The following is a 22,549-nucleotide window of genomic DNA, read 5'->3' on the forward strand; positions in this document are numbered from 1 at the left end:
ATTTAAATAATAATATATTTTTTAATTATAAGTAAATTTCTTTATAGTTCATACTATGTTGCTCTATCATATTAATGAATCAATCAAATTTTATAAAGTAGAACTTTTATCAATTAATATTTTAATACATAAAGATTTAGGTTGTAAATCTTTGTTAACAAAATAAATTTTAAACAAACTTTATTAAAATAGTGAGAGGTAAAAATCTCCTTGATTAATTAGAACCAATTATATTTTTAAATTTTAATTACACACAAATTCAGCTTAAAAATTTTAATAGATAAGCTTTTCAAGTTATTAAAAAGATAAAAATTGTCTTTCTGTTGCTTAAATTAATTTTCTTGATTATACTTATTGTTATAATAATTTGATAAATATTGACTTAGCAAAATTTCATTGTTTAATAAAATTTACTTTAATATTTAACCAGAAAATTGGTTCATTAAATCAATTAAATCTAATCAATAAATCTATCAAAAGTTTAGCTTTTGATAGAAATTATTTTTCTTGAAAAACCTGAAATTGTTAAATAAAGAAGGTTTTATTGTTATTATAGAAAATTATCAATTTGCTAATTAAAATTTCTTAAGTTTTAAAATATTTTGTATCTTGTTTTTCTACATGAGACTTACTTATATTCATACTCCTTACAATTTCAGTTTTACATTGATTCATTCATTGCCATTGAAGGTCTATTGTTAGTAATATTTTATGTAAAAAGAATGTTCCTTCTGATAATGGAGTTGTTTCTTTTCCAAATGCTAACAATAAGCAAGCAAACTTATTATTCACTTTTGTTTCTTATTCATTTGATTTTAATAAAATAGTATTTATCAGTGGTGTGCCATATTTTCGTCCATGGAAGCTGTAGAAGCACCAATTCCCTTGTATTTTCTAAAATATAAATACATATTGTGCAATTATTTTTGTATTTTAACATACTTTGAATTAAATAAAATTAATGTTTTATTATAACCACATTATGTATCTTATTTCTATACTAAATATGAAAAAAATGATAAGATTGTTATTGTATATTCAAATATAAATTTGTATATGCATATTTCCAATGGAAGCGCTGTACTGTCGAATATGGGACAGCTTCCACGGCAAAAATATTTAAATGATGTAAAGCAGACAGATTATAGGCATTTGTGCATGCACTTTACAGAGCACCAACCTCGCATGGTTTAGCTCATGAATGCTACACACCAAAATATCATATAATGCTTCCAATGATTCTATCCAGGGTCGGCACAGCTTTTCTATCATCAAATGTCATCGCATGCCACTGGTATTTACAATAATATTAACATCCACAATAAGTTAACACCTTCTGTATATGGATAATATGGTTCTAGTTAACTTCATACATATAATTTTTTAATATTTCTGTTTAATATTAAATGTGTTAATACAATATAAAATAAAAGATATATCTAGTGTAACTTTCCCTTATTTGAATTTATTGTTAACATATTAATTCAAACTTATTATTAAATGATTTTGAGAATTTCATATGTTAATTTTCATTATTTTAAATTAATATCTTTCAAACTATTTTCTCTCATATCTGAACAAATCATTCTTATCCAACTCAATAATCTTTATATTGAAAGAAATATGTTTTGATAGTATCTATATATGGATAAATTTGCAACAAGCATTTGTTATTGAGTTCTAAATTTATAATTTTAATAAATTTCTATGTATATTAATTTATGATATAACATTTTAAAATTTTAATATAAAAAAGTTAAACCCCAAACATAAAAACTGCACTTTAGATTCAAATTAATTGCATTTAAAATTTAGTAAACAAGAAATTTTTAAATAAAAGAAAATTTAATTAATTTGGAGTTGTAAATTTTTAACACATTGCAATAATTTATTGCCTACATCTAAATACAAAATTTGAACTTTGATCAATGATAACAAAATAGAACTTTGTTCAAAGTTTAGAATTATTTTGAAATTATCTGTTCATGATTATGAAATTCTTTACATATACAGTATAGCATATGATTATTATTATAAAAGGTGATAATTTTACAATTTATTATTATATTAGCTTAACTATCAATGTTTCTAATTTTAAAAACATATTGTTGAAAGAGTTTTAAATTAAAAATCCATGTAGTGAACATTAATATTTATTGTACTTAAAATTTTTGAGTGACTAATTGCAATCCATAATTATTTATATTTTGTTAAAGAAAAATAATATCACGCTAACATTGGTAAAACATTAGGAAAATGGATTTTTTTGTCCTTGAGCTATTTCTTTTATAAAAATATATAAATCAATAATGAATATGTTTCACTATCTGTGTATTTACAAATGAGAATGTAAAAATACTTTATCAATTATTATAGTTTAAATATACTTATAAATTAAAGGAAAGATTTTTAAAATATATATTTTCTTCTGTTTTCAGTAGTATCGGTAATGTCCTGAAAAAAAAAAAAAAAATAGTGAATTATATAGAATGTATACTAATGTATTGAAATAAAAACTCATTATATTTTAATACTAGACATTTTTAAAATAAAAATATTTATCTATAATCTTTTTCTGTTATAATTGAAATTTTCAAAGTTAAACAGATGGAAATATAATTCTGTAATTAGAATTATAGCAAATAGAATCATATTGCAATATAATTCTATTGAAATTTTGTATCTTATTATTAGTTAAATAAATAAAAATATCAATAAAATAAATTTATGTTATAATTTTATTTTTATATTTTTTGAATAATAGGAAAAGAATAAAAATTGAATAACAATATTCAATTCAAAGAATTTATATATTTAGCATATAATTATGATAGTAATTTTTATTTATTTATTTAAAGAAAAACTAAGCAATACAACAGAGCTGCAAGAAAAATCATTCTTTTCAACAACCTATAATATAATTACTATCATATAACAAAGGCATTCAAATCTAAGGCTAAATTTACTGTTTTACTTAAAAATTTAAATATTATTGTTTATAAATTTTTGTAAAATATAATTGTTAAAATTTTGTTAGAATCAAATAAAAATTTAAAACTTATATTTTATAATTGTATGCAATGCAACATACAATAAAAATAATCATAATTATCAATTAAACTTTATGAGCGAAAAGGGAGTTTCCCTGTTGCAGGGAAACTCCCTTTTTTTTTTTTACCATATTTACTCACATATAAGACGAGGTTTTTATTCATTTTTCACTGCTTCAAAAACCTAGGTCGTCCTATATGCGCAAGCAAAGGATTCTTTTCATTTTTGCAATAATCTTTGAAAACTGTGTATTTGTATCTTTTTTACCAGATTCTCACTTTTCGCCTAAGTAATAATCATAATTATTACTTAGTTTGTATTAAACATTAAAGAATGTTTTTAATAAATGAAATTTAATACAGTTTACATGCTTGGCTAAAAAAGTCTCACAGATTGTTTTTATAATCATTAGTAAAATGTAACTTGTATAAAAATACTGCACCTAATTTGTATGCAAGAAAATTAAAAATTAATAAAAGTTTGAAATTAGCATAGTCGACTTTAAATGTCAATAATTAAAATTTATAATTTTAATTAAAGAATTATTAATTGCTAAGTTGTTATAGTAAATCTGTATACATTTATAACAAAGTTATATGTTAATAACTAATGAATGATGATCTAAATTTAAATATTATTCAATTTGAATTATAAAATATTAATTTTGATAAATATTTTAATTTAAATATTTTAAATTTGTAAAAGTAACTAATACATTTAAAATCAAAATGCTTTATTAGTTATAAAATAATTTTCCTCTTTTTATTATTTGCCAGTGTTGATTTAAATTCTAAATAAAAAATAAATGGAAAATAACACATGAAAAATACTTTACAGCTGAAATCTCCAAAATTTACATTATTAAGTGCATGATTTTATTTACTCATTTGATAAGATCAGATCTTAGTAAGAACAGAATTTAAAATCATCATTAAAAATGCTAATGAGGAATATTATCATCATGTTAACTTATAAAACAATTTTGTTAGCTATGTGAGTATATTTTGAATGCTATCATAATAAACCTGATTTATTGACTTAGAAAGTATGTAAAGAAGAAAGATTCAGTTGCTCATGCTACTTATGTTCCACTAAACTTTTTGTATCACAGAAAATTATTTATAGCTCTCTGCCTATAAAAAACACTGTAATTTATATTTTGTTGAATAAATAAAAACTTTACTGCATACATCAGTATAAGTATATTTATATATTTAAATGTTTAAACTAACAATTAGTTTTTTATTGATATTAATAATGACCTTTTTAATGAATTTCATATACTGAAATGTATCTGTAAATGTAATGAAATACATTGTTAAAAATCTACAATATCATATTAAAAATGAATATTAAAAAGAAATTTTTCTTTAAGGATTACAAAGTAATTAAATATATATTTTAATCAATTAAATAAGTACAGAAAAGTTTGGCACAAAATTAAGTCATGTTATGTTTCACATGTGAAATATAAGAATTCTGTAAATTGTTTTTTTTTTTTTTTTTTTTTTTTTTTTCCTGCTCTGTCATAATATTATTTACCCACTTTAAAGCTNTTTTTTTTTTTTACCATATTTACTCACATATAAGACGAGGTTTTTATTCATTTTTCACTGCTTCAAAAACCTAGGTCGTCCTATATGCGCAAGCAAAGGATTCTTTTCATTTTTGCAATAATCTTTGAAAACTGTGTATTTGTATCTTTTTTACCAGATTCTCACCTTCTGGTGTTTAAAAACAAAAGTATTTTATGTGGGTTGTTTGAATTGTTCTTGTTTATTGTCAGGAGTAAAGATGAAGAGCAATAGGAAAAACAAGGATTTTGAATTGAATTCCAAAATTACACGTGAGCTCGATATAAATTTTAATTCATTCTCACGTGAAAACATGATTATTTGGAAATCAGAATTCGGAGAAACTCATAAGTGTAATTGACGAAGAGTGAATTCAACTGTTACAAATTGGCAAAAAAAAAGGTTCCCAATTATCCAGCTTTACATGAACGAATTACGTTGTTGATTTTACAAGATTTTTCCTTAACATTTAAAATGTTAGTAATTTTTGCTGGACAATGTGTGCATTTACGTGCATTTGATATTTTATTTGTGATTAATCAAAATAAAATTAGAATTGTATTAATAAATCTAATTTTCTTTATTTTGATCTTTAAAGTCACACTTCGTACTGTATGTGAGATTGTCTTATATGAGAGTAAATACAATATTTTAAATTCTTATCTTTCTTTTTAAAGATATATGCTTTGATTATCTATATTTTTATATAGGTAATTGAAGGGTAGGTAATTTAAAAATTCAAGTTAATGTTGAAATAAAAAATAAAAGTAAGATTAAAACTATGAACTAAGAATTTCAATAATCTAGATAAATTTTATTAAATAATAAATTAGAGAAAAAATTGTTTTCATTTTTTTATATTATCTTATTGATGTTCTTTTAAAGATCTAATAAAGTTTTTAATATTATAGATTATTAGTAAAATATGGAGTAGACATCAACAGATGTACACTCAGAGGAACAGCTTTACATGAAGCTGCAATGCATGGAAAGCTGGATGTTGTAAGACTTCTAATTGAAGTAAGTGTTTTATTATTTTAAATAGTCAAAAAATATGTTTTTTATATTAAATATTAAACGTATTATATTTAAATTATATTTTACATTTATGCAATAAATGTAAAATATAATTTAATGTAGAAAGTGATTATTTTGAAATATATTTGTAAATTATTCAAATGTTAAGACTCTGTTTACAAACTTTTCAAACTTTAAAACATTAATATTTCAGATAGAAAAATGATTTTTAATTAAAATAAAGATGCCTTTTTCTTATGCTATAGTTTTTAAAATAAAATTACAGTTAAGATTATTTTACACTCAAGTTTTATTTCAAATTGATAAATTGTCTTTCAAACTTTCTACTTTTATTATCATTTGTAAATTAAATTTACCTAACTAAATTATTTATCTTGTTAAAATTATTATATATTCAATCAAGTAACATGTTTTTTTATTGAAAGAAAGAATATAATGATTAATAATTATATATACAGTGAAACTGTCTTAACAGACATCTCTCTAAAGCAAACATCCGTCACCAAACTGGACAGTTTTTGTGGTTTGATAAATTTATTACAATTAACCTCTCTTAAGCAGACACTTTTCATTACAGACACAGAGATGATTGCCCTGTGATTGATGTCTTAATCCCCTTAATTGACACAATAGATTCTCAATAAGTTGTTTTTTCTTGTTTGAAATTTTGTTGTTGCAGTCAAATTAATTCCAAAAACTCACTACTATTCAAAAAATTGATTTGACAGTACAATTCCATTATGACAGTAAAATTTCTATGTTGGCTAACTTGCTGTTATATGAGTTTGCTTAATATCTGTTTACATCAGTCTGTAGGAAGCACATACACTTATGATCATAATTAGCAGAAACAATGCTTTTCAATGCACTAACACAATGCAATCACATCAATGAGGGTTGGTCAAAACAGTTCTGTGGACATTCTTTCAGGTCTCACAATTGTCATATTTGTTGTCTTGCACATTTTTCACTTTCTTTCTATTTTCATATTCTTGTATTGTTTATGATGGATTGAAATTTTTTAAATAGTCAATCAACAATAGGTGTTTCATTTTTTGATTGAATACATCATAAGCAAGAAGTAGTGTCAGTAGCTTACATTAAAATCCATATTTTAATGTAAGCTACTGATCTTACTATGAATTTATTGTCAAATGACCCATTTGGCAATTAATTCAGCAGGTTTTATTTTGGCTGTAAAGTCAAAATGAAACCTACTGTAGAGCTAGCAATAGTCATACAAACAGATCCTGAACTATGTGAACAAACTTAAGTAATTTTACATCAGTAGAAAAGATTCAAACAGTACAAAGCTAGTACAAAATTTAATTATACATAGTGAGAAACAGATTGCTAAAGTCAATTGTAAGAAATAAGCAATCATAACCAAGTTTTTAAAAACTAATAGTGATCCTCTTATGATAATTTATCACTTACTGTAATGTGTTGTATTACTATTTTTTTGCAAGATTTGTGTATTATATGTTTGTAAATAAAAATAATGTATGATGTTTTACTTAAAGATAATTTTTTTTTTATGAATCCTCTCTTGAGCAGATTCCTCTCTTGTGAGAATGTTTTTGGTCTCGCAAATGTCTATTATAGAATGGTTTTACTGTACATATTTTATTTTGAGAATATTTGTAATTATATATAGTGCTGTTAAAAAGTAGAAAATGCATACTCATTCTGATAGAATATAAATTATTATAATTAAAATAATTAATAAAATTTATACTTGAAAAATTTTTATTCATTTTTCTTGTCATGAGAGAGAGAGAGAGAGAGAGAAGATAATATATTTTATTTATGTACTTTTTATGAAAATAATGAATGCAGTTCTCTTACATGAAATGAGAAAATTTAATTTCAGCAATTTCTTTACTAAAAATTTACATTTGAAAGATATTAAATTTGTACAAAAAAGAAAAAAAATTTAAACAGAATTTTAAAGCAAATTGAATTGAAGATAATTTGTCACAAACTTACCTGTTAAGCTATAACAAGTTATTTGAATATTATAAATTTTATGTAATTCTAGAAAATAAATTTTATATTGATAATTATAAAAATTAAAATAAATTTCATTAAAATAACTATATAAATTTGATTTTCATATATAAAATATCTTTCAATAAAACTGTGAAAGTATACATTCAGTTTTTAATCTTATTTTTTATTATATGATATTAATTTGAAAACAATAGTTAGTATGTGAATTGTTCAATGATATTTACAATTTATTAAGTAAATAATTTTTACAAAAATACAGTGAACTTGATGTACCAAAAACACAAAAGCATATAAGTTTCTGGATTATCTTAAATTTAATTTATCCAAAAGACCCCTGGTCACATTAAGTTCAGATAATCAAGCACTGTGAATTTAAAATTTCATGAACTATAAACATTTTAATGCAATTATTGTATTTGAAAGTAAATTAATTTACTCAAAATCTAACATAAGGTTATGTATATGACCTAGTTTCTTGGCATAGTAATCAACAGATGATGTTGTAATCTCCAGTTACATGAAGAGTTTGGTCTCTGTGTAATTAAATTCTGTGGTATATACAATGCTACACATTCTAGTTTTTTTTTAAACATTTTGGATAATCTGGAGTTTCAGATAATCAAGTACATGCATATAATTAAAAATATTTATAATAATTTGTTATATGTTCTTCAAATCATTTCTTATTATTTCAAGTCATATTTTTATTATTTCTAATTTTAAAGTTTTCATTTTATTTCTGATAAAAGATTTTGATCTTTAATTCATTTTGAATGTAATTTAAAACTATAACATTACTAAAATGAAAAGAATGAAAGATATTTTTACTTGTGTAGTTTGCTCGTTTTACAAATAAATTAATAATAAATCAGATTACTTTCTGACAAAAAATTCTTTTGAAATTTCTTGTTTTTAAATTTATAATAGTTGTGAATATAATTTTATCTTTAATAATTTGATTTGAGTTGGTTGTTCCTTTTATTTAAATAGATTAAAACAAATAAATAGATTTTGAATGATTAGTAAATAAAAAATTTATATTTAATATAGACATCATAAATTTGCTTAATAATTTAATATCTTATTTAGTTAATTTAAAATATAAGATTTTATTTATAAAATACTGAAATACATATTACATAAATTCAGTTTTAACAAATAGAAAAATAACTTGAATAATAAATGAAATAAGTATTTATTTAATAAATTGCATTTATTTTCAAATAAATCGTATATATTTAATATACATTATCTTCAATGAAAATTTTCTGTTTGAGTAAATTATACAGTATTTAAATTAGATATTCATATATACTTTAATTTATTTAAGCAGTTAAAAGCCTTCTAGGTTTATGATGTTTTTGAACTAGAACTACACAATATATTAACATGCATTCAAATTTTACTTTTTCTAAATTTTTTTTACAAAAAAGTGTCTATATGTGCTCATATATGTATATGTGACAAATGTTTGGAAAAATATATGGTNAAACAATAAGAAATACATTTTTTTTTTCATAATTAATTTCAGTACAGAGTTCTTTAGAAATACTGCTGAAATATACATAAATAATACCTTAAATGTATAAGAAAACAATTGGCAAGTAATGAAATTAGTAGTAAAAAGATTTATTTAAATAACTTGTCATACATTCTTACAGCTATAAGTCCCTTTACAGGGGATGAAGTTTATCAATTGTATTTCAATATATATACCACGAATTTACACAAATATACCGACAGAAGAATATATCAATTATTGTTTAAATATATCCCAGTATAAATATGCTTAAATTAACCTTACCATTAGAGGCAGCATCCCCAAACCTTATCTAAAAACTATAAACATGCTATAAGCATAAATACTAATAAAACAATGAAGAAATTAAACAATACATTGCGAATATTCAATTATTAAAAACTTAAAGCTATCTTAAAACTACGTATTATATATCCCATAAAACTGCAGCAATGGCGCAAACATGGAGGCAGTTCGTTCTAGAAACTTCCATACGGCGACCTTAAAAGTTCATTTTTTGGCAATTTAAATGCTATAAAATGGATAAATATGTTCGTTTATAATACAAAATAGCAAAACAGAGTCATTCTTCATAGAAATAATTCCAATAAAATCCAATTTATAACGGAATATTACAACGACGTACTGCTACATACCGCATAGAAATACTTACCTCCTCCTAATGAGGTCAAGAATGCGCTTCCTGGCCTTTTATAACCTCTACGGACTTTTCACCGTGCACATACGCTGCGGAATGGAAAAAGAGTTCTAATGCGGTTGTATATATTTCTATAAAAATTAATTTTTAAATTTCGGAACTTATTTTATTTAATTTAATATCGTAAGATAACATAGATTATCGTTAAAATTTGAGTTATTTTACAAACTAAGAAAAATTGTTCGGCGAAAGATTATTATAGTACCACGACGCGCTTCGCTTATGGCGTAACGGAAACGAAATTCGATACGTCACGTGTTACGTCAGTTTCGATTGCGTAAATTTTTTTAAAACTATTTTCTTTATTTCGTTCGTTTGATTGGCGAAATATGTTTTCATATTTAATACAAGTAATATAAATATTTTTATATATAAAATAAAAAACAGGTATATTAAGTAAAATAAAAAATGTTTTTCTGTAAAACTTTGTAATATTTTCTGTAATGCCAGTATAATAAGTCCTGGTAATAGAAGATACAATCTTATAGACGAAAATTTATATTTTAGTAAGAAAAAAGGACATTGAGACATTTTAATTATGCATTAAAAATGTTTTATTAAAAATTATATCATCATGACAAATAAATCAATACTGTCAACATTTGTAATAAAAAATAAACAAATTTTAATTCAAATGATACAGTTTGAATTAAGAAAGAAAAACATTGTTTTGAAGAATGATTTTAATTTAAAGATGTTTTGTTTTGCTTTATTCTGTCATATAATAGCAGGAAATCTCCTTGAACAATATCATGAATTTGTAATGAGTTAATTAATTTGTCAGTTTTATAAATAAGACAATTAATAAAAATTAGATTCATGAGTAATTTTCCATAATATAATATAAATCACAATAGTTAGATATACTGCAAATTTTAAATTTATTCATGTGAATCTATTGTTTTGAAATGTGAATGTTTTTGAATTACGTAATGACTTACTATATTATTTATCATGAATATACTGTATTTATTGGTTATAAAGTAGGTCACGGTTGATGTAATTGCAGCAGTGACATATTAATGTAAAATGAAACTGGAAAAGTGAATATAATTTAAAAAAACCAATAAAATAGGAAGAATTCGTAGTTTAAAATTAAATAGAAAAAATGAAAAAAAATAATAATTTGATGTTCAATGCTTTAAATTACATTTGAGTATGCAGTGGCTAATTTTATATTTCTAAAACACCTGAAAATCCCCATAAGAAAAACCAAAATACAACTTATTTATAATTTATTGATTTTTTTGATAGGAGGCTCTACAAATTCTATAAACAACAACACAAAGTTATTAAATATTTTAAAATTAATTTCAACTTTTGTGCATTAATGCTCTCTAGAAACAATATCCTGTAAATATTTTACTGGAAAAATTAAATAATAATATTTAACAGTTAATTTTAAACACAATTAAATGTGGAAAGATTGAAATTTAATATTTTATAAAGAATCTATTCTTCTATCATGATATATTTAACATTATAGTTAGGATTTCAATACTTTTTCTAATCACAGATGTTAAACTAAATTGTGAGACATTTAAGGAACAGATGTTTATCACTTTCATTTAAAGGCAATCTTGAAATATGATAGTCCATAAATTAAAATACTTTCATTTCATTCCTAACATAGCTACATTAAAAAAAAAAAAAAAAAAAAGGGAAGGTCATATTTCCATTCAAGGTACCTTCTGTCTCTATTTTGCCTTATTTGATGCCATATTTTAAAAAATTTATCACCATTACATTTAATTAATGTAGCTAAATATTGTTAAATTTTTGAATTTAAATTTTATTTATTGAATAATCAATTTTTTTATTTTTTTTTTGTATATAATAAATTAAAATTTGTTGGTATGAAAGTAATAGTAATTTTATCATAAAAGTTTTATCACGTTAAATTAATCTAAATTTTATAAATCATTTATTGAGAAAACAATGAGAAAATTGAAGTAATAAATTATGAAATTTCTGAAATATATTTGTGTGAGACAACAGATGTCGCCACATCAGTTTTTTTTTTATAATAGAATGAATTAAAACAGATGATACTTTCCGATTGGTAATTATTAATCACGTCATTTACGAATTTAAAAAAAAGGGGGGGGGTTGCGTGAATCACGTGACTTATCATTGTCGGATTAGAGTCGAAGATAGTATCACGCAGTGAATAATAATGAAACGTCGAAAGAAAAAAATAAAAAGTGTTAAGTCATTTATTTATTATTTCTCTCTTCATGCATGATATTAAACGAATGATATAACAGAATTTTCTGCATACTTCGATGATTATGGTTCAGTTGTCATGCTTAGGAATTACTGTCGCAACCGCAATAGATAATCTGTTTACATTATCAATATTTTAATAGATCAGATCAGTTTATATAAAGGCTATATTTGTCATTCGTGTCTCTGCTTTAATGAAAGTGGAACGAGTTTAATTTTTTATATTCTCCAAGCTACTATTATATTATATATAGAAGATCCGATTAAGATACCGAAGAAAAAAATATATATATTATTTTCTCACGCATCTTTGTTTTATAAGCTTGATTCGTGTTTATATGTAACCGAGCTTATAAATATGTAACTGAAATATCTAATAATATTTCAATTACAAGTGTCTAATACAAGTCGACCCCCTATAACACTGTTGATTTTTCCGTTTTATATGAATACCATGTTGTACGAGTCACTTAGATTTTACAAATATGTGAGCCGTTCACAGCCCGGCACAAGTATTTGTAAAATCTAAGTGACTCGTACAACATGGAATTCATATAAAACGGAACAATCAACAGTGTTATAGGGGGGGTCGACTGTAATTAATAATAATATACAAACAAACAAATAAATACAAACATACACTGTGTGTGTATTGTAGTTCTACATTAAATATAAATATATGCCTTGGTTAAAGGGGCTCCCAAAATTTAAGAAAAAACATAATAATAATAATAATAATAACATAAAAGGCATATAAATCAAATTTTTGTAGTGTTTTTTAAATCGATTTTAAAAAATGAAATAATTTAGAAAACTTGTTAGTTATTTTTTCACGCACCAGATGTCGCCACGTATTGCATGGGAGGACGATCTTCCGATAAATAAAGTAGTTAGAAGAGTGTACGGCGGGAGAGGATCAGTTAATTTATTTGACAGCCTTATCCGGTTATATATAGATCTGGAAGAGGCAGCCATAACTAACGGGATTAACCAGATGCAACGTACATCCATAGATAAGGCGGCTTCGATTCTATTCAGCCGGAGAAGGCCACAAACTTTTCTTATTTTTCGCTCTAACATAATTAGATAATTAGTCACGCCACGTCGAACGAAGGAAGAGGCGAAAAAAAAAAAAAACTGCAAAGGTCTCGAGCAGAAGTAGCTGGCGGTCTCGACCTTAATAATTACTCAATAAGCGAAGGAAGTGAGCGGAAGGAGGCAAACACACTTCACACAATTATTTGTGTAGAAATAAATTGGAAAGTGGCATGTCGTCCGTGACGTCATCGACCACTTCCCGAAATTCGATCTACTTTTATGTAAGAGCACAAAAACTCGATTGTATTCGAGAGGGAATTCTTCACCCCCTCCGAAATATCTGGAAGCTATCTTATAGATGAGACTATTTCAAAAACAATTTAAGATTCGGTTAAGTTATCGGATCGAAGAAAGTCGATCCAACTGTAGATATGTAGTTCACACGGTCCAAGTACTTTGTAGAAAATAGAGTCGAAAATACGCCTTTTTTCTTCCTATCCGACGCCTTTTATTTGTTACCTTCCGTCCCATTTAGTAATGGGTCATCTGGCGGATTCGGTCAGGAAAACCATATTATAAAAAGTCGAGATGTTCACTGTCGTGACGTACAATTAGAACCCCCGAAGAACCCAATTCTTTAGCAATTATTTTTCGAGATTTCTAATAATTGTAGGTTCGTGCCATTAAAATTTGTAGCGTGCCCTATTTTATACTCTTCCAAACTGTTCTTTTTGAATTCGAGTGTATCCTAAATGGAGCCCCATCTCCCTCACCCTAATCCATATCCTTACAATTTCGAGGACCTATAAGTGAGGCCTTATTCAGGTTATTTTTCATTCTTCAAACTCTCACTCCATTAGGGCCTTCGCATTCGTGAGAACTGTAGTTTGTTTAACTTTATTCAACACGAAGATTTTCGAAAAAAGAAAAAAAAAAAGACGGAAAATTTAAGACAGTTTGATGAGAGTTGTGCCACTTAACCATGGCAATTTGTGGCCTCTCGATCATTTAAAAGTTAAAGTAACGGAACTCGATACGGAAGAATGAAGCCAAAAAATTCGATTTCCTTATTACCTAATATCTGATTATCCAGATAATAATCGGGGATTAAATTGATCACGTTGTATATCTTCAGATTCTTTAATGGATTTAACAGTCGAAGAGCTCTTTCGAGTGATGTAGATTTCATCTAAGAATATTTATGTAAATCAGATAATTCACTAATAAATTTCCTTTGCAGAAAATAGATAATACAGAGAGAGAGAGAGATACCGGTGAGATGAGGATTATGTTTGTCTTTAGAATGATGGATGGAAGGAATGCTGGTCACGTGACGCCCTGTCAAGTCAAAACTCTGTTAGGCTATCTGTTTGAATTTATTTGACAGTCTGATCTCCATTGCGTAGTTAAAATGCCGGAAAAGCGGTACTAGACATTTTCACGTTTTTGTTTGGATGGGGGGAAAACCATGAAAATTTATTATTAAAATCTAACGTCGTTTAGATTGTAGGAGGTTTAAGGAAATTACTGTCGGAATTGAAGTTAATGATGCCGGATGCAACTCAATTAAAAACTGCATGAAATTTTGTACTTTTTCATCTTTATGAACTTTTAATTATTTAAAAAGTTCGTATAATTTTAACTTATTTATTAATTAGATGAAAAAAAAAAAAGGAAAATGGAGGCATTCTCTTTACTTTTTGAAGTGAAGAAGCTGACATTAAAATTGGCATAGAAATAAATAGTTTTCTATATTCGTTTATTTTTCTTTATTATAGAGAAAAATTACGAGAGATTTTTTGAAATCTAATCCAGAAACGGATGACGTGTCGTTACTTAAAAACACTCTTATAGAACACACCTCGATTGGATAGGGCAAGATGAAAGCTTTTTATCCTTAGAACGAACGAGAAAAGGGATCCCATTGTAGGAAAATCTCCTTTCTCGCATCCTCGAAAGAAGTCCGAAGGGAAATTTCTTTTATTTAAATGGACGTAGGAAGTGGGGAGAAGGAGCAGACGAGGAAGGGACAGGCACTAATTGAAAGGCAAACAAAGGCTCCGGAGTAAAAAAAAAATTGGGCAAATGCGATGGCGCGTGGAGCGTATTTTGGTACAAAAGGGGACCAATCAATGCAATCTGCTAGGAGAGACACCCTCGCCGGCGGGAATGTCATCCGCGTCGCCCTTGATTAATTGTCCGATGTGTGATTGCTTCCTCTTTTGTATTGCAGTGCGGCATCGACGTCAACAAACCCAACTCTTACGATCAGACGGCATTGGATATCGTGCGATCTTTCACTTCTTGCCAAGCCGAGAAGGAGATGAAGCAGCTGCTAAAAGGTAAAACCCGATTGCTAGGTCGAAAGAAAGGGTTCGGTTCTTTAAAAGGAAGAAGAAGAAGAGTGGCGCTCTTAGCTCCAGTCTAGCCCTTATCTCCGTGCCAAGTTGCCAGTAATGAAGTGTGCAGCTCATTAATAGAGAGAAAGATCATAAATTACCCGACTACTTAGCCTGTCGGAGGAGAGATAGGAAACGCGAATTAGCGGCACTTCTCTCCGACCCGACAATTGCTGCGTACCACTTGGAACAATCCATTTTCCATCCCGGTGGAGTATACAATTAGAGTTGTTTCCGATGGAGAAACGAACCCTTTCCCACCGTCCAAGAGGGCGCGACCGATTTTAGTGGACATTTTTATTTTGTTTTTTTTTTTTTTCGCAGAGATCATCAGCGCCGTGGAGGCCAGGGCCATCAGAGATTTCGACGACCCCGCCGACTCGGAGTGCTTGGCTCTGAAGGAAGGAGACATCGTCAACGTAAGGATACTCTCGATTTCTTCCGCTCGGCAGGCGCGAGTGAAGAAGGCAGGAAATGGCGGAAGTTACGGATCGAGTGCCGGAATGCCTCCTCCTCCTCCATTTCTCCGTTTTACGTCCTGCCGTCGGCTATGAATAAAAAAAAAAAAGCGGCTTATCGAAGGAACGACGCGTCGGATCGGCCGATCGGGTTTCGCTCGGTCAGGTTATGCACGGTTTCGTAATTGGATCCGGTGTTTCGGGTTATGGAATTGCCGCGGGTCACGTGATATACGTTAATCGGAAGGCGCCGGTTGTAATCACGTGATGGCAATGCTTAGTTCCGGTGCAGGGAACGAGAAGATTAAGCTGGAAATTCGCTACGTTAAGTAATACGAGCGCGACGGAAGTCGAACGTGCTCGAATTCTAATCGATAATCACAATAACGTTAGAGTTTTATTGACGGGCGAGGATTTAAGACGGATATCACGTGATGTAAACTGAAATGACTCGGAAGGCGCCTAACCGGATAAACTGCGCCATAATAGTCACGTGACCGAAAACCCGATTGGGAAGGACGGCGCTTCACGTGGCGAAAAGGGAATAGAAACGCGGTTAAAGTGGATTTTCTTTACTCCAGGTGCTGGAGCAGAGTTCGGACGGAAGGTGGAAGGGTATCATCTTCAACCCCAACAGGACCTCCCGCACCGGCTACTTCCCGGCTACGGCCGTCCAACTACTCAACAGGCCAGGTAAGTGTACAGCGCGGCGAACTCCCCCGGCCGGGAATGGAGCCATCCCGAGTCGGGCCAGCCAGACAGGTAAAGGTAGCGCAGAGAGGCACGGGGACTGTCCCGAGTGGCGTCCCTCCAGCCCGCCGGACACGCAGACGGACCAGGACCGCGCCCAAGGGAGGAGGAGAAGCTCGAGATGCCCAGAAAGCTGACGGGTGAGTGTGGATGTGTCTGGACTGGAAGGGTCCACTCCGGACGGCGCCGGGCTAATGACCGCTGCCATTGTCTGCCATTTCCTGTGCATCTCCCGTCTGTCCCTCCTTGTTTCCGTTCTTCGCTCGCCTAATTGCTGCTGCCGTTGCAGTGGGAGGCATGCAGAGGACGGCCACCCTCAAGTCGTCTACCATCAAGAAGGTGACGCCCCCCATCGCACCCGACCTGACCAATCGACATTCCGGTTCCAGTTTTTCCAGCGGATACGGCAGCCAGGCCACCGTCGATAGGAACTCTTGCGGCAGTCTGAGCGCCGACGACGCCTTTTCTCCCGCACCCGGTTCGCCACCCGCCGGTAAGATCTGCTTTTTTTTTTGTCACCGCCCCGACCGGTTCCGCTTCTCTTTTCGGGTCACATGACTCGAACGGCTCTTTATTTCCAGATGACTACCCCAAGTATCCGGGCAGCTGCGCTACCCTGTCGTCCCCCAACCGGCCTCACTTCTGTTTCCCGGACGGACAGGTGAGTCGGAATTCCCCCTCCGTTGCTCCTCCCCCGCTCTTTTGACGGTTTCTTCTTTATCTTCCGTAGACGCAATACGCCGAAGTCATCGTCCACCCGCAGCCCGACAGCACGCCCGGCACCCCCACGCACGAGGTCCCGCATCCGTTGGGTACCTCCACTACCAGACACCACAAGTTGCACGTCACGCACGCGCTGCTGGAGGACCAGGGCATAGACGTAGGTCCTTGTCCGGGCCGAGACAGTCCGGGAGGGAGCAGCGGCAGCAGTACCAGCGGATCCAGACACAGCACTTCCAGTCTAGACAGCGGAAGGGCGTCGGGATCGGACGTCAAAGTTCCCTGCCGTCTCTCGGGTCACAGTTACGAATCGACGCCCCGACACAGCTGTTACAGTTCCAACTCCAGTCTGGGCAGCGTGGACAGGGTCACCGAAGATGGACACACTTCTTCCTCTTCCACCCCGGCCGTCAACGTGGCCGAAATGGTTCTGCACGGCATTCCGGTACGTAAACCCTCCTCCTTTCTGCTCGGACTTAACAGTATTCCATTTGTTTACGGAGGAATCGCTCTTAATTCGAGTTGGTCGGTCCGGGGAGGGATGGGACCGTCGGCGGATCGGAAGCGACGTCCGAGGCGGGTTAATTCTCGCCGGTCCTTCGGAGTTTTCTTTCATTAATGGAAAAACGATCGGCGGGAAGTAAACGAGGCGAAATTGCGGCCGGGACGATGTTTAGAAGTGGCAAGGCGTGCCAGTCGGCGGGAAGCCAAATTTGCCTTAACGAGGAAGGTTCCCGCGGAGCGGAGAAAACCGACGTCTCGGCTGGGACGGAGGAGAGGGCCCGCCGCGGGGTCGGTGGAAGTGGAAGGGCGCCGCGGCATCACCGAGCCGTCGTCCGGGTGGCCACCGACGTCACGTGACGGTATCGAACTAATAAGAAGGCGAAGCCGACCGAGGAGTATTCGAAGCTACTCCAGTAGGCGACCGGCTCGGGTCCGGACGGGCGGATACCGCGCATCTGGTTCCGGATCCGTATGGATGCGGTTAAGGTAACGTCTCGAGCGACTTATCCTCGCGGCCCGGAAAGATTCCTTTACCGGTCACGTGGGCGCCTCTCCCGATTCTCTTTTCCCGCGCGCGGATCCCGTCGGCGCCGGTTTCCGCTTCCGGTAGCATTTCGGACACCGCGTTTCTCTCCGGGGCTTCTTTCTTTCCGGCCCGTTTTTATCCGCGGAGGGCCGTCGACCCGGAGGTGAACGACTCGTCTACTACCGGTTCGCACCCATCCCCCGGTCTGGCCGGGCCATCGGAATTTCTCGCCTCGGCGGATCGGAACGCCCATCGACCGAGCGCGGCCCGATCCGGATTCGGAACGCTCTAAAATATTTTTCTTTTGCTCTGTGTTTTCTTTTTTCTGTGGACGTGCAGGACGTGGACGTGCTGACGGCTTGGTTGACCAGTCTGCACTTCGAGGAGTACGTTCATCTGTTTTTGCAGGCCGGATACGACATGCCCACCATCTCCCGAATGACTCCCGAGGTGAGTGTCTCGACCTTGGTCGTTCTTTAGTTCCGTGGGCGGAGACGCTTTCCCCCTACCGAAAAAGTCGATGGTGGATAAACTCCTGTTCGATTCCGAGACTTTTTCGGTGAATGGCCGCCGGAGTGGGCGGTTTCGCGCCCTTGTTTTTGTTCGATACGCCCGGTTGGTGGGTGGTTCGACTGACTTTATCCGATCGAGTGTCGAGGAGGAAACCCTTTCGTTTCCGAAATACGCGACTCTTCTCCCGGTCGTCGTTCCCGACCGATTTTTGTCGAGAGTAAATTCTCCGGAGGAGCTAACAAACTGGAAAGAAACGCGTTGGTTTGGCGTGTTTTACGGACGAGTGTCCTCACGAACGGACGTGGCTGGCAAATTACCTTCCGGAACTTTTCGGACTGTTGGCAATCCTCCTCCGAAGCTATTTTGTGGGAGATGCCCATCGAAACCTTTGAAAACTTATCGATTTACTACGGACGAATAATAATTACTTTAAAAGAATCTTGTCGACTTAAAGTTAGCTTTTAAAAAAGTTCTTTAGAATTTTTCAAATTTAATTATAGGAAAAACTATTCGAGTAAGTTTGAACTCTATTGTTATTTTATTTACTCTCATTTAGGATTTTCTTTTCTCTTTCTGACCTTCTCGGAACTTGGCTAAAATCGTTCACGCTGTTTTAAGATTAGATTTTGGAATTTATTCCAAGTCGAAAGTATGATATAAGTAGATAAAAAAACTTTTTTTTTCTCTGCCAGTTCCCGATTTTCCGAGAATCGTAAACAAAAAACTTAACCCCTATTCGTATAGACTGCAGTTGTATATAAGAGAAATACGGCAGGTCGGCATTTTAAATAAACAGTTTTCGTCATTGGTGGCTTGGTAAAAACAATTTTTTTCTTCCCCTCCGCTTTGTAATGCTCCGACGCTTAATCGACCAATGTTTCCAACTTTAATATAATTTAACAATTTTCGGAAGTCAATAAGAGATCCGTGGACTTTTAATTATCTTAGTAGTTTGAAATCCGCACGGATAAATAAGTTGCGAAATAAATACGTAAGTTTAAATCCTGGAACAGATGCCAAACAGAAATTGGTAGTTTAAATTTATATTATTTTTCCGTTCATCTCTTTAACTTTTAAAATCGGAATTGGGAAAGGATACCATTAGATTTCTGCCCGAATCGAGAACTCTGAAATTAGTTACTTCGTGCGCGGAGAATCTGCTTCTTTGGGAGCAAATAAATTAGATACTTTTTGAATCTATTGGAGAAAAAACGAATTAGATTTAAACCTTTGTTAATAAAAAATTGTCCTCCCTCTCTTAGGACCTGACGGCCATTGGAATAACGAAACCTAACCATCGCCGAAAATTGAAAGCCGAAATCGCTAAGTTAAATATATCCGATGGTATTCCGGATTACAAACCGGTAACATTAACTTCTTTTTAATTATTATTATTATTATTTTTGATATAAAAAGACAATTACAACGGTGTAAATTTCGTTTAGGACTGTCTTCTGGAATGGTTGCAGTTACTTCAGTTGGAAGAATATTACGAAACTCTGTGTCGCCAAGGTTACGACACGGTAGACCGAGTTAACGAATTGACGTGGGAAGACCTGGAAGAAATTGGAATTCAGAAATTAGGTAAGTCGAAGACTTTTCCTAATCCATAATGGATAGACGTTCCCGGTAATTGTCGTCTTCTGTAGGTCACCAAAAGAAAATGGTGCTGGCCATTAAGCGCATCAGAGACATGGACAAGGATACCAGAAGACGTAATTTGGATCTGCCAGTTAAGAGTGTGGCCACTCTGCCCCGTCCCACCCTGGGTAAGGGAATTTCTAATCATAACGCGTATTTAGAGTTTACGAGGTCGAAGAGCCTCTTCCGTGTTGTACTCGAGTGTACCACTTGTTCGACAATCTCGTCTTTCTTAATTTTATAAAACTGTTTGATAATTATGAACCAGAAGAGTTTTTCTTTACTTTCTTATGTTATTCCCAAAGTAATATTTGTTTCGTTGTTAATTCTTCGAGGCGATGTTTAAATGCTCATTTGCATAAGAAGGCAGGAGATACGATTATCGAATTCTTTTTTGCCAACTCAAAAAACGTCCGATATACAAAATTATAAGTAATTTCTTCTCGGGGATGCTCAAATTTCATTATATAAACAAGTCGTAAATTGTGTCAACGTTTATTTCCTCGATTTTCGAAGGGGAAAAAAAAGAAGAAAACATATGTAAACTAGGACACATTTTACAAGGCAATCTGCTTTGTATGCCACATTTAAATAAATTGGCGAATAAACTTTTAATTAATAGAAATAAACATATCGTCCCTAGACAATTTAGTAACGCCAACGATGGTCGTTGAACCAATGCAAAAATTGCACAGATGGTCAGCATCAAATTGAAAAGTCGAACCACAATAATTACCATCTCGGTTAATGACGTGATAGAAGTCGCGTTATAACGTTCTTTAGCGGTGAATGTAGATTATTATAGGTGCACTCGTCCGGTCGTATCGGGAATAAAGGTTTCCGAAAATTAATTAATACTTTATTTGTTCCATTTACGGAATCATTTGTAACTTAATACGCAGAGTTTATAATTCGTAATTGAAGGTCACACGCTTTTTCCCTCCCCTCTCCTACAATAAGAGTTGTAATTAGTGAGAATTATAACTTTATAAGAAAGATTAGTCCGGCAAAATCAAAGAAAATCCGTTGATGGAATTTTCTTTCCATTTAAGGAACTTTCTGGATATAATAACCTTGAAGATAACCTTAGTCATCTCTTGGGTGTAATTCAAGAGTTGCACTTAATGTGTAGCATCTTTATGAATTGTTTATCCTGTGTATTGTAAATATACAGTTCTGCCTACAAATAATCTTTCATTAAAAATATTACCAGTACCTAAAGAAGCCAAATTGGATTTTGGTTGCTACGCCGGATCAGAAGATGCGATATTACATTATTAAAAGTAATAAAAATAAGTCTTTTTGTACAGAATTGTAGTAGAACGAAGGAGGAGAATCGATAGATTAAAGATCCTTGTGCGATCTATAACGATAAATATCAAATTATTTCACGTATTTGATTTATTTTTGAGCAATTATTCCGATTTAATTTACATTCGTTACTTAAACGAAATTAAAAAAAGTATTATTATTTCCGTTTTAATGAATAATTATCGTGGGAAATGGCTACTTCGTAAGTCGATGACGTCCCAATTAAACGAAACGTGCAAATTAACATTCTTTTGTATTACTAAAACGGGGAAAACAAAATAATAAATTTGGCCTCGTTTCTGGAGACTGCATTTTATCTTTTTAATCTTTCAACATAAGCTGAAGTGCGTGCGTGAATCGTGCCGACTTTCGTGTTTACCTTCCTAAATGGAATCTTCCCTTATCTCTATTTTAAGGCCCCCTTTTTTTTTCGTGAAATATTCAGTTATTGTTTTCACTTTGTACCCCTCTTGCTCTTTCTGTATGCAGTTTATCTTCAAATCTATTCTGTGGGGTTACAAACTTCAAATTTTCAAAATACATAATAATT

The 22,549-nt window shown here is 31.9% G+C and overlaps 1 protein-coding gene across 1 annotated transcript in view; it reads left to right on the forward strand.

Annotated features, from left to right (window-relative positions):
* Window positions 1-22,549, forward strand: part of LOC111635037 (caskin-2-like) — a 105,055-nt gene that overhangs the window by 43,543 nt on the left and 38,963 nt on the right. Inside the window, exons 7-17 of the mRNA XM_023379885.1 lie at window positions 5,537-5,645; window positions 15,411-15,519; window positions 15,901-15,995; window positions 16,616-16,727; window positions 17,074-17,277; window positions 17,366-17,445; window positions 17,515-17,949; window positions 18,874-18,984; window positions 20,310-20,411; window positions 20,493-20,631; window positions 20,697-20,816. Coding sequence (XP_023235653.1) covers window positions 5,537-5,645; window positions 15,411-15,519; window positions 15,901-15,995; window positions 16,616-16,727; window positions 17,074-17,277; window positions 17,366-17,445; window positions 17,515-17,949; window positions 18,874-18,984; window positions 20,310-20,411; window positions 20,493-20,631; window positions 20,697-20,816 — 1,616 coding nt within the window. The remainder of the gene's footprint in view (window positions 1-5,536; window positions 5,646-15,410; window positions 15,520-15,900; window positions 15,996-16,615; window positions 16,728-17,073; window positions 17,278-17,365; window positions 17,446-17,514; window positions 17,950-18,873; window positions 18,985-20,309; window positions 20,412-20,492; window positions 20,632-20,696; window positions 20,817-22,549) is intronic.

This window comes from Centruroides sculpturatus, unplaced genomic scaffold (assembly GCF_000671375.1).
Source record: "Centruroides sculpturatus isolate CEXI.00-Female unplaced genomic scaffold, Cexi_2.0 scaffold698, whole genome shotgun sequence".
NCBI lineage: Eukaryota > Metazoa > Arthropoda > Arachnida > Scorpiones > Buthidae > Centruroides > Centruroides sculpturatus.